Source organism: Malus domestica, chromosome 15, assembly GCF_042453785.1.
Source record: "Malus domestica chromosome 15, GDT2T_hap1".
Lineage (NCBI taxonomy): Eukaryota > Viridiplantae > Streptophyta > Magnoliopsida > Rosales > Rosaceae > Malus > Malus domestica.
The window spans coordinates 12,401,544-12,413,678 of record NC_091675.1 but is presented as its reverse complement, the minus strand read 5'-3'; the positions used below and the strand labels follow the sequence as shown (position 1 = coordinate 12,413,678).

The following is a 12,135-nucleotide window of genomic DNA, read 5'->3' as shown; positions in this document are numbered from 1 at the left end:
CCAAATTTCAATATACACTCTAACTAACCAAACTTCAATACATATACCAAATATGTATTTTATTATTTTGATTATTGGATTTTAATTTCAGCTGTTGGATTTTTTTATATTTTATTTTTACTTTTGGATTTGACAAAAACAAATATGGACCGTTAGATAAATTTCAAAGAATTGTTCAAAAAATGGAGTTTGATCTGAACTATTGATAACCAATGGTCTAGGAATCGAAAGGCCTACAGTTACTGTTGGACTGTTGGCCACTAACTCTAATATTCAGCTACATTTAAAATTCAAAAAAATTGGAGCCCGCTCAAGATTTGGGTGTCAAATCTGAACCCAAATTGGGTCTTCCTAATGGTTAGAGTGGTCTAATAATAAAACTTGTAAAAATTAAATAGGATAAATTTATTAATGTTAAGGGGGGGTTTCCTAACTATTATGTTAATTTAAGAATGGAGAGTTTGAAATCCTAGATGCATAAGTAAAAATTCAATATTCTATTCACTAGAATAATAGATCAATGTGTAAATCCTACATTTGTTGATGTAAAAACTAATTTATTTGTATTGGTGGTCAAACCATGGTTAATGTCATTAAAGAAAGTTTGAGGTTTTTGTCACAGTATAAGGCTATGATATCTTTCTTAACTATTCCATGTGAGACAGTGCTACACATAATCATAATAAGCGTAGCAAAGTATATATTATAACCTAAACTAAATATTTAAGAATTCTTACAAAATGTCACTTAGTACTATGGTTTAGTGGTATTCCTCTTCATTTGTAAGTAATAGGTCTTAGGTTTGATTCTCGCCAAAGGTGAATTTGAATCGCATTATTGCTAGCCCATCGTGAGAGACTTTTAAGTTTTATGAAATTTTAGACTCAAGTGTTTAACGATAATGCTTGTGTCACCCCATAGGGTGACAGACTTGTCCCCCATTTACTATTAAAGAACCTTACCATCCGAACATCATAATTTGAACATTCTCTTTATCATCATCTAGAGATCATATATATGTAAAAATTTATTCAATTTGGAGATCTTTGAGCATTCATATGCATAAAATAAATGGAAAGATCATCATGAGGATGCTATTTGTTACCAAAACAGTTAATTGATGTAACATATATGGATGACTAAACGATCTCCAAATTAAATAATTATTTACAAATAAAATAGTTTCAATTATGATGTTCGGACGATAAATGTTCGTTGACCATTTGTGGGGAACAAGTAAATCCCCCACGACCCCAAGAGGACACAAGCATTATCCATTGTTTAATTGATCTATTCAAACACTAATACTAAAAATCCACTACAAACATACTAAACAAAGAACTTTCGGCTTGACTAGTTGTGTGACCACTCTTACTTTGCTCCATGTTGTTCCCATCCCTAATGCATGAATTCCTCCTTGTGAGAAAAGTCATAAGAATGATGTAGTTGGGCCACTCCACCCATTATGTAAATGTACCTTACACCAGGAGTATATGTATTTGTTTATATGTTGTCATTTCATGCAAAGAGTGTGGCTATCCATGTCTCCTAACAGTCCAATATTCATCTAGGTTTGTTACCATACTCTCTATATCGATCAGTTCTCAATTCCTTAGTACAGTTTCTGTTTTGGATGAGAAACTGAGAACCATGTTAATTCTACTTAAGATATTTTTGTTATATTTGTAACCATCTTCCAGTATCCACACGTTGTGAAGAAAAGAAGTTTTACATGTGAACAAGCTTTGTACAATTTGATCATTCAATATATGTGCATTCTGTATACAAACTGATATGATGTAGTAGACAATTTAAAAAAAAAAAAATCAATCACAGAAAACAATTTTTCAACTTTTCTTTTTTCCTGGAATTCTTCTAAGAAATAACACAATGACAGCCTCAGCTTTTCTCTAAGCTGGCTATCAACAAATCATTAACAATTTCCCCTACCCCATGAATACAATTCAATCACAGACTCAACCCTCAACCTAAGACAACCAAAAAAAATAAATAAATAAATAAAGTTGCTTCTTGCTGATATGTTACATAGTGATTAAATTTTAATTACTGTCACATCCAAAGCTGTTTCGCCAGTCTAGCATTACAAGAATTGCACCATAATGCGCCAACGCACCCAAAACCACCAAAACATGAAATATCTGATGGCTGTGCCCTGCCAAATCAAACCACCCCGGCCTCCATCTCTCCGGAATTCGAGTGACATAAAATCCGGTCCCCGTCAAATAGAAAAACGCCATGGCAGCTTCATACAATAGAGTGAGGTTGCGCTTTGGATTGCCCCAGTTTACAACGCTGGCATGGATGGCAGGGATGATACCAAACAACCCCATTGAAGCAAACAACAAGGCGCGAAATGTGCGAAATTCGCTGCTTGAGAGCTTAGGCGAGAGCAATGTCACGATAGTGAAAATGCCCATGACCGTTATGCCGCCGAGGTAGATGAACTGCCAGCGCGAGTCGCATTGGAAGATGTAGTAGATTGGAGGGAAGAATGAGGTGATGATCATGGTGGTGATGCCAGCATAGTCGATGCGGAGGAGCATGAGGTTTAATGGGTGGGAGTGACATGAAAAGAGGTGGCAAATGGTGCTTGAGAGGAGGCAGAACATAGAGCCGGCGAGGAACACATAAAATGGCCAATATGTCACGCCCATTTCAGCTGATGCTACTGATGATGCAAATTCCATATCCTGAGATGTCATTTGCTTCAGTTCAGTAAGATTTGTTGTCATCCCCTGTTAAAGTTCTAATATTAATTTTCGAAGTCATATATAAAACAAATTGTGATCACAAGAAGTAGTGATCTCATATAAATACGAGAAATAACGTTATAGGATTAGGAACTTAATTAGATGCTAAAGTTAATTACCGAAATGAAATTATGGGAGACATTTGTGACTGCGCGAATAGGCGTGGACCTGCATCATACAACTACAAATTAAATGAGAAGTTGATGAATTAATTTGCATTATTAAGAGTACAGTTTCCTAGCTACAACTGTTAATCAAGTACTTAATCATACTTAAAATAGTATACATCATTGTGTACCATCACATATATACGTTGTCTCTTAAATGGCCCAAAATTAGCTATTAGTAAACTCCCTGAAATTTTTTTAGAGCACACCCAACAATTAGATTAGCAATTTATATTAATGAATTGATGTACTCTAAAATCATAGGGTTTTGCAGTTTTGAGACTAATATATGGAATAATGTTCAATCCTTATTTTCCCACTCTTGCTTGTCTAAAAATAAATTTATCCACAAAAGATAGAAAATCCAAAGCTAAGTTTCTAATTTTATGATCAGTCATTATCCATTCTAATTTTAAAATTAGTTTTAAAAATTCCAAGTTGCCAAAAACAGAATCAGAAAGATAAAGAAAGAAAATCCTCAACAAACCTGGAAAAAAAGGCAAGGAGATCCGCTACCTGAGGCACTTCCAACAGATTCGCCATGGTCAAACCCAGAAACAGAACAAACCCAATCAAATGCCTGCAAATAATTCCAAAACAAATATCCAAAATTTTTATAAGAAAAAAACATAATTTAAGTAACAATCAAATTCAATGAAATTAAACAAGAAACCCCATCAAACAAAATAAAATACATCAAAGAATATGAAAATTAGGTTGATTAATGAACAGATGAATAAATTAACTTAGATTTTGAATTGATCATAACAAAATTAAAAAACATACGTCCAAACGTTGAGGGTTTCGTTATGCCACCGGAACACGCTGAAGAAGGCTTCCGCCAGAGGCCAATCAGCGCGGTAGTAATTGAGTATGAACTCATTGTCCTTCATGTACTCCGGCAACTCCCAATACGACATCAACCCGTACCGTTTCGGTTTCACCTTGTTTTGCTTCTTCTTCTTCTTCCTCTTGTTCTTAATATCTGCAGAAGAGATGTTACGGATTAGGGTTTGATGATTCTTCATTTCTTCTTCTTGTTTGGCAGACGTGGGAGAAGAAGCTGTTTGTTTTGATGAATATCTCTTCCTGGCAAGAGCTCCTCCTTCCTTGGGACTCATTGTCGCCGGACAAAATAATCACAAGGAGGTTGTGGAGGGAGGAGGCTTTCGCTTCAGAGAGAGAACGATAGAGAGAGAGAAATTGGGCTTGTAGGGTGACAAAATTTATATGGAGAGGGACGGGGTTATGGTTTTGAAGAAGGGGAGAGGATTGGATGGGATAACGGGGCTGCCTATTTAGTGCAGTTGGAGGTCGCACAACTGCACCTACCAACCGCCAAACATTCAATTAAATTTTTAGGGTTTTGATTACATGAAATGGAAAAAAAAAATGGTTGGACATTGACAAGAAATTTTTAATTGTGACGGGAACATAAGTGGTACACCGCGTGTTTTAATAAGAGTGGTGGAAAATTTTATTTTTTAAGTTATTAACTTTTTAGCATACATATCCCACAATTTGTATAGTGACATGTGATATACCATTCCGTGTACCGGTCATAGTGAAAAATCTCTCGACATTGACAAAGACATTTTTATGGGTATCAGAAACATAAGCCACGCATGGTAGTACCTTACGTGTTATGATGTGTGAATAACATGGTAAAATAAATTTACGTGTTATAATTTGAGTCGAATAATGTGTGTAGTATTATTAGCAGATGGAAGAATTTTTTGCATGGAATGGTGGCGTGGGGCGAGCAGCTAGCTAGGCATGGTTAGTTGGTTCAGCAATCCATACCTAAACCATTAATAATGCATGACGTCTTTGCCTGGTCTTTCTAGGAAGAGTCTTACAAATTGGTTAACCATATTTTCATTACGTTCACACCAAGCCTAACTGATCAACCAATTTACATAAAAATCCTCTTTTAATTTGGTTTAATTCTTAATTTCACATTACTCATCACTATATTAATTAAAACGACATTTTAGTCAAAATAGTGTCTAAAATTGGCATAACTCTTCACTTTGATATTTAATATTCGAAATCGATATAAGTGGTCTTTGAGTTTGTCCACTGTCAATTATTTTAGTCTTCCATGCAAATTATCTATTAAATAAGGATCAAAATAATAAAAATACCGTGCATTTTATAAACAATGAATAAAAATGATTTGACAAAAATTAAGGGTATAATTGTTACTTTATTACACCCCAGGGACCAAAATAAAAGGTATGTCAATCTTATTTATCATTTTAGCTAAAAAAATAAGGAAAACTAATGAAAAAGGCTTGAAAACTTTGAGTTTTAATGATAAGAACAAAATAAAGGGTAAAGTGAATAGTACCAGGATTGACTTTTTAGTGTAAAAATGTGGTTTTTCGTTAAAGTGAACAGTACCGGGTGCTTTTCGTTAAAATTCCCTTAAAAATTATAAATGTATATACGTAAATCTGATGGCTCGTGGATCGATCAATGCATGGTTTCAGTAACACATTTGTATGAAAAATAACCTTGTTGCTTCTAAAATTGTGGATGGTCAATGATAAGTTATTTCACCTTAAATTGACCTAACTACTTTTTTGTCTTTTTCTTTTTATATACAAACCTAACCACTTGTTTTTTAGTGAAAAAAAAAAAAGAGTTTCGAACCTCGAATTTTTATTTTATAATTCCTACTCGTTATCCTACACACCATTGATACTGTCATTTACCAACCTAACGGTTAACTTACAAGCATACTTTTATTTGTCTTTATTTCCTTACATCGAAAAGCACTTATGTTTTTTTGGTCAAGATCAAAAACGATATATTATTTTTGATTTATTAAGTAATTAAGTTTAGGCATGTCAATATTTCGAATATTTCATATTTACGAAGAAATAAAACATTTGTGAGTAAAAAATAATGTTAGAGAGACCAATTATTTAGACTAAATTTTATACGATATGGTTTTTATGATTTGATTATTATTTATTTGTGACACATCACATAGTTTACAAATTTAATCTAAATAGTAAAAAATAGATCTACTTAGCATTATTTGTGAGATAATGTTGGTTAACAACTTCCAAGAAAATTTGGATTTTCAATTCATAATGCTTTTGTTTAAACAAATTGGAGATGAATCTAGTACATTCAGATTCTGGTGTGGGAAGCTCAGCTGTTTCTATTATTTTTCTGTACGAATAATAAAATAAATTTTACCAGAAAACAAATTTGATTTTGACCAAACAAAAAAAAAATGGTATAATTATTTTTTTCTTTGTCATTCAATACTACAGTCTAATACCCTTTCTTATAGGAGTTAAAACCCTTAGGTTATTCATCAGGCTCTCTAGGTTTTCTACGTAAACCCTAGGAGAGCATTGGTTGCTAGTATCGGGAAACCTTGGTTCTGGGGTTATTTCAGGCTGCTCGTTCAAGCTAGGAGGCAGGCGTGAAGGTTAGGTGCGGCCCAGGTCTCTAATGGTGTTGAAGTGCATCATACAATTCTTTATAAGGTGTTTCACTACGTGTAAGTGGGGTTGGTCGTTGTTTACAACAGGATTGACGACAATGGAAGAAATTGTCTCAAAGTTCTCTGGCAAGTTTGCTATTACTGATGAGGAATAGGAAGTAATTGTGGTTGATAAGCATGAGATGGGGTCGCTGAAATCTTCTAAGGTTTTTCTGGTGGGGAAGGTATTAACCTCGAAACCATTTAACAAGGAAAGCTTTAAGCGACAGATGCAGAGTTTATGGCGCCCTAAGGCGCAAGTGCTAATTTTTAACCTTGAAGATAATCGCTTCGCGTTTAGTTTCAACTCTCAGTCTGAGAGAACTACAATTCTGAGGGGGGGTTCCTGGTTGTTTAATAAGCAGTTTCTGATGGTGTTAGCGGAGGCAGATAATATGGCCTATCCTTCTATGGTTCCATTGGTTCTTCAGGAATTTTAGATCCAAGTTAAGGGGTTACCATTATGTTATATGACACGCCAGATGGGGAAGTTCTTGGGTAACCAGTTAGGGGGTATGTACTCACTGATCAGAGTTGAAATGATGAACAGTTCGGAAGCATTCTCAAAGTTAGGGTCTGTTTGGATATTCGAAAACCCTTGAGACGGTATATGGTATTGTAGCTTGACGATCGAACATTGAATGTTGATATTCGATATGAAAAACTGCCATTTACTTGTTTTTTATATGGAATAATGGATCATGTAGAGGAGCAATGTGAAAAATACCATGGAAGCCAGGATGATGATTATTCTAAGCCGTATGAGAGGTGGTTTCAAGATGATGTCTTAGGGAAGGATTATAGAAAGCCAGTGGGTAAACAATTTGGTTTAGGGCCTGAGGGGGGTTGGTCCATGTCAGTACCGATGGTTATAGACATGGATGAGTTTATGGAGGAGGATGATGGTCCTGTAGAGACTATAAAGAAGGATGAGGGTCCTGTAGAGGAGTCGGGTTAAAGGAATCAGATTGTCTTAGCATCTTGAATTCAAGCCCCGTGGAAGGGGAATACGGATAAGGGTGGTTTAGAGTTATGCTCTGAGGGCTTGGTTGATGGGAGGCAAAATTTTCAGGATATTCTGGACCTTAATGTTGACCTTATGGAGGAAACAAATGGTGTGGCAATATGGCCATACAGGCCACCAGTGAGAGAGCTACTGGTTGCCCATCTCAACCTTTGTTATTGTTTGGTATTGAGTTAGTAACGGAGGTAAGGGGTTTCGGATGGAGGAGGGTAAGGCTAATGGTAGCCTGCGCGAACCCTTATTGTCGCTGAGCTCTGATTCGTTCAATCTGGACCCTTTCATTTTTGGAACTGGGAACTTGGAGAGGAGTAAGTTACCCCAACGATTAGGATGGAGTAAAGGAAAAATGAGGATGAAGAGGGATAAGATGGTTCTCCCTAAGCTGGGGAAAAGGGTGATTCGCAATAAGGACTATGTTACACGTTTTCATACTACGAAAAAACGTGTTTTCTCGAACTCTATGATTGTTAAAGTGGAAGAGGCTGACGAGGTTCAGCCCCGCCGAGTGCAATGAGTTATATCGGTTGGAATTGTCGGGGGCTTGGGAACCTTCGTGCAATTCGAGCTCTAAAGAGACTGGTTCTCTTTAAAGACCCCGCTGTGACTTTCCTATGCGAAACTATAAGCTCCAGAAAACACATGGAGAAGTTGAAATCACAGTTACAGTTTTGGTTTGCGTTTATGGTTTTGAGTTTATGATGGTCTGGTGGTTTGTATGTGATGTGGTAAAAGGATGTGCCAATTTCCCTTCGAACCTATTCTTCCAATCATATTGATCTTGAAGTGGGAGGTATGGGAGATGCTGCTCACTGAAGGCTTACATTCTTTTATGGCTTTCTTCTTAAAGCTGATCACTACAAGTCATGGGATCTGCTTCGGTGTCTTAAGGAGAATTCATCCTTACCGTGGTGTTGTGTAGGAGATTTTAATGAAGTTCTTCAGGCCATTGAGCAGGAAGGGGGGATGTACGTAGTGAAAGACAAATTGAAGGTTTTCGAAATGCGTTGAGGGACTATGAATTGAAAGATATGAGGTTTGTTGGTAACAGGTTCACGTGGGCAACTACGAGGGGTGGTGGTATTAAGGTTTGGTTAGATCGAATACTTGCATCACAATAGTGGTTTGATTTATTCTCAGGGTTCAGAGTTGTACATTTGAAGCCTACATCCTCCGACCACATTCCGATCTTACTGGAGTAGGAGACCAGGAAATGTGGTAATGTTAAAAAGAGGTTTAGGTATGAAGATCGCTGGTCCGTGAGGGATGGGTGCGAGTATGTAGTTCAGGAAGGGTGGTCTTCAAATTGCGTGGGCTCTCCTATGTATCGAGTGGTGGAAAAGATCAAGGCGACACAGATGCAATTACTTAAATGGGTCAAGAACACATAACGTTTTATTCCTGGTGAAATTGTCGAGATGGAAGATAAACTACAAGTTTTCTTTGGTAAGCCTTTTACTGAAATAACTATTGCATAAAGGCACGAGCTATATACTCGGTTGCATTCGCTATTGGCATAAGAAGAGGCTTTCTGGCGTTAGCGTTCCAAAGAGAATTGGTTGCGACTTGGTGATCATAATACTAAGTACTTTCGTCATAAAGCTACTCGTCATCAACGAAGGAATGGGTTGTATGGGTTGTTCGATGATAATGGGCAATGGCATGAAAGTAAGGAGAGGATGACTACGGTAATAGTGGATTACTTTCAAAACTTGTTTGACTCATCGGGGGACGTTGAGGCGTCAATGGTTCTTAGTGTCGTTTCCCCTAAAATAACGGCTGAGATGAATATTAGTCTTTTGGCACCATTTTCTGATGATGAAATCAAGATTGCATTGTTTCAAATGCATCTTACAAATGCACCTGGACCTGATGGTATGACACTCGGATTTTATCAGAAACATTGGCCTATTGTTGGTCATGATATATGTGAAGGTGTTTGTTCTCTCCTCTCTTCTAGGAATATGATGCGCAAAATTAATTTTACGCATGTCACTCTTATTCTTAAGAAATCGGACCCCACTTCCATGACTCAACTCCGTCCTATCAGTTTGTGTAACGTGATATACAAAATCTGTTCAAAAGTTCTTACGAACATGTTGAAGATGTTTTTACCCAACATTATTTCACCATCCCAAAATGTGCTTATTTCTGGAAGGCTGATTTCAGATAATTGTTTGGTGGCTTCAGATAATTGTTTGGTGGCTTCAGAAATTGCTCATGCTATGAAAAAGAAGAATAGTGGTTGGAATGGTGTGATGGCGTTGAAATTAGACATTAGTAGAGCATATGACCGTATTAAATGGTCTTTTCTTGAGCAAATAATGAGACGATTAGGTTTTGCGAAGGGATGGATTAATTGGATTATGATGTGTGTCAGTTCAGTGTCTTACTCCTTTATGCTTAATTGGGAGCCCGTGGGTTTGGTACAGCCTAAAAGAGGGATCGGCAAGGGGATCTGTTATCACCATTCTTGTTTGTGATTTGTGCGGAAGGTCTTTCAGCTTTGTTGGATGTGTGGGAAGCGAAAGAACGGATACAAGGAATTAAGATTTGTAATGGGGCGCCAAGCACTCATCATCTCCTTTTTGCTGACGATAGCTTCATTTTTGCCAGAAGCTTTTTGCAGGAATGTTGTGAGTTGAATGAGTTGTGGAAATGTTATGAGATAGCTTCGGGACAAGCGGTTAATCTTGGAAAAAGCAGTGTGGCGTTTAGTGCGAATGTTCATGAGTTTGATGCTCAATTACTTGATGATTGCCTGGGGATGAAACAGGTGGAATACCATGATCGATATCCTGGTTTGCCCGTGCTCACTAGTAAATCTAAGAAGGCAACGTTTACTTATATTAAGGATAGGCTGTGGAACAAGCTTAATGGGTGGCGGGGGAGTCTTCTTAGTAGTGCAGGAAAAGAGATTCTCATTAAAGCAGTGGCTTAGGCAGTTCCTCTATATACAATGCAAACTTTCCTTCTCCCTAAGACGTTGTGCGATGAGTTAAATCAGATGGTGGCTCAGTTTTGGCGGGGGAAAGAAGCGGGTAAACGGAGTATTTCATTGGGTAAGTTGGCAGACATTGTGTAAACCAAAAAGTGAATAAGGGTTGGGCTTTAAAGATTTGTATGCTTTTAATCTTGCTTTGCTGGCTAAACAAGGTTGGCGTATAATTCACCACCCACATTCTCTTGTTGCTCAAATCTTCAAAGCTCGTTATTTTCCTGATTCGGATTTTCTTCAAGTTCCGGTGAAGACAAATTCGTCATATTGTTGGAGAAGTGTGGCGGCAACAAGAGTTTTGATTCAACATGGAGCACGTTGGCGAGTGGGTGATGGATTGAGTATAAACATATGGGGTGATAGTTGGCTCCCGCGAGTTAATTATGCAAAGGTGCTCAGTCCTATACCAATAGGTGTGCATCCAAATCTAACCGTTAGATCTCTCTTGGTGGATTTGGATCGCGTTCAATGGAATACACAGTTGATTTCAAAGATGTTTTTTGAAGAGGAGGCCAACCTTATTATGAGTATTCCGTTGAGTTTGTTTAGTCCACCTGATGAGCTGATTTGGTTTAAATAACCCAAAGGAAATTTTATGACTAAGAGTGCTTACTTCGTCGCTTGGTCGTGTAGTGAAATTTATGGTAATATACCGAATGTTTCAACGATGACGGAGGAGATCCAGTTTCTTTGGAAAGCTTTGTCGAGGGCTAAGGTTCCAGGCAAAGTTAAAGTTTGTGTTTGGAGATGTTTGAATGCTTTGCCATCCAGAGTTAATATGAGGAATAGGAGAGTCATTAGTGATAATTATTGTCCTTTTTGTGCCAATGTACCAGAAACAATTGAATGGACTATTGTATTGCTCACGTGTAGTAGCAATTTGGTTTTTCAGTCCTTTGGGATTGCAAATGTGGCGGCACAGAGAAGTTGGATTCCAAGATTGGCTGGCGCGGTTGGCACAGTCTCTCTCAAGGGAGAGCTTTGATTTGGCACTAGTTTTGATATGGAAGATTTGGACTACTCATAATCAAATGATTTGGCAGGGATAAGTGTTACAACCTCAGGAAATCCAACTGCAAGCGCATACTTGGCTCCTCAAGTTTAAAAAGTGGAACGTGGTACACAAGCATGACAAACCTAATGTTGTGCACACTTGGCGGAGGTCGGAGGAAGGTTGGTTTAAGTGTAATGTCGATGGAGCGTGGGATGAACGTGCGGCAGTGGGTGGTGTTGGTGTCATTATCAGGAATGCAGCTAGAGATTTTATAGAAGCTTTGGCTATGAAAATGACGGCTGTTGGGTCTCCTATGCAGGCTGAGATCGCTGCTGCTCCTGAAGCAGCTGTCTTTGCGCTGCAATGGATGACTGAGCAACTTATATTAGAAGGGGATGCATTGTTGGTCATCGCCGCAATTCAAAATAAAGCGATGGTTAATCACGGGTCATTTGGGCATTTGTTGGAGGATACCCGAAGGATCCTGCAGTCTTTCAAAACGTGGAAAGCTGGCTACGTTCGTAGAGATGCTAATTCAGTGGCGCATCGACTAGCTCGATTCGGTCTAACCTTGGAGCACCCAGTTTCTTGGTTTGAGGATCCCCTGATTTAATTACTGATCTTCTGGCGGAGGATAATGTTCATTGTTAGTATTTATTTCCTTGGAAGATTCAGTCTT

General features: G+C 37.8%; 2 protein-coding genes across 3 annotated transcripts; one reads left to right on the top strand and one right to left on the bottom strand.

The window, feature by feature from the left end:
• Window positions 1-1,843: 1,843 nt before the first annotated feature.
• On the bottom strand, window positions 1,844-4,212 carry LOC139192329 (heptahelical transmembrane protein 1-like). Of its 2 annotated transcripts, none has more exons than XM_070814271.1 (4): window positions 3,725-4,212; window positions 3,426-3,518; window positions 2,891-2,939; window positions 1,844-2,756 (listed from the first exon to the last, which is right to left on the bottom strand). In XM_070814271.1, exons 1-4 carry the CDS (start codon window positions 4,057-4,059, stop codon window positions 2,061-2,063), a joined length of 1,173 nt encoding a protein of 390 aa, XP_070670372.1. In that variant the 5' UTR covers window positions 4,060-4,212; the 3' UTR covers window positions 1,844-2,060. The 2 variants fall into 2 exon arrangements, with proteins under 2 accessions (XP_070670372.1, XP_070670373.1); XM_070814272.1 differs by having other exon boundaries at window positions 1,844-2,711; window positions 3,725-4,197.
• Window positions 4,213-11,129: 6,917 nt separating this feature from the next.
• Window positions 11,130-12,069, top strand: LOC139191684 (uncharacterized). Its single transcript, XM_070812678.1, has 2 exons — window positions 11,130-11,414; window positions 11,527-12,069. Exons 1-2 carry the CDS (start codon window positions 11,130-11,132, stop codon window positions 12,067-12,069), a joined length of 828 nt encoding a protein of 275 aa, XP_070668779.1.
• Window positions 12,070-12,135: the final 66 nt, after the last annotated feature.

Excerpts from the sequence above, each read along its gene's own strand:
- LOC139192329 (XM_070814271.1), bottom strand. The coding sequence starts at position 4,059 with ATGAGTCCCAAGGAAGGAGGAGCTCTTGCCAGGAAGAGATATTCATCA. Across the intron at positions 3,519-3,724 it reads GAAACCCTCAACGTTTGGAC|GCATTTGATTGGGTTTGTTC; the intron begins GTATGTTTTTTA and ends AATTATTTGCAG. Across the intron at positions 2,757-2,890 it reads TCTCCCATAATTTCATTTCG|GGGATGACAACAAATCTTAC; the intron begins GTAATTAACTTT and ends GAACTTTAACAG.
- LOC139191684 (XM_070812678.1), top strand. The coding sequence starts at position 11,130 with ATGACGGAGGAGATCCAGTTTCTTTGGAAAGCTTTGTCGAGGGCTAAG. Across the intron at positions 11,415-11,526 it reads TTCCAAGATTGGCTGGCGCG|GAAATCCAACTGCAAGCGCA; the intron begins GTTGGCACAGTC and ends TTACAACCTCAG.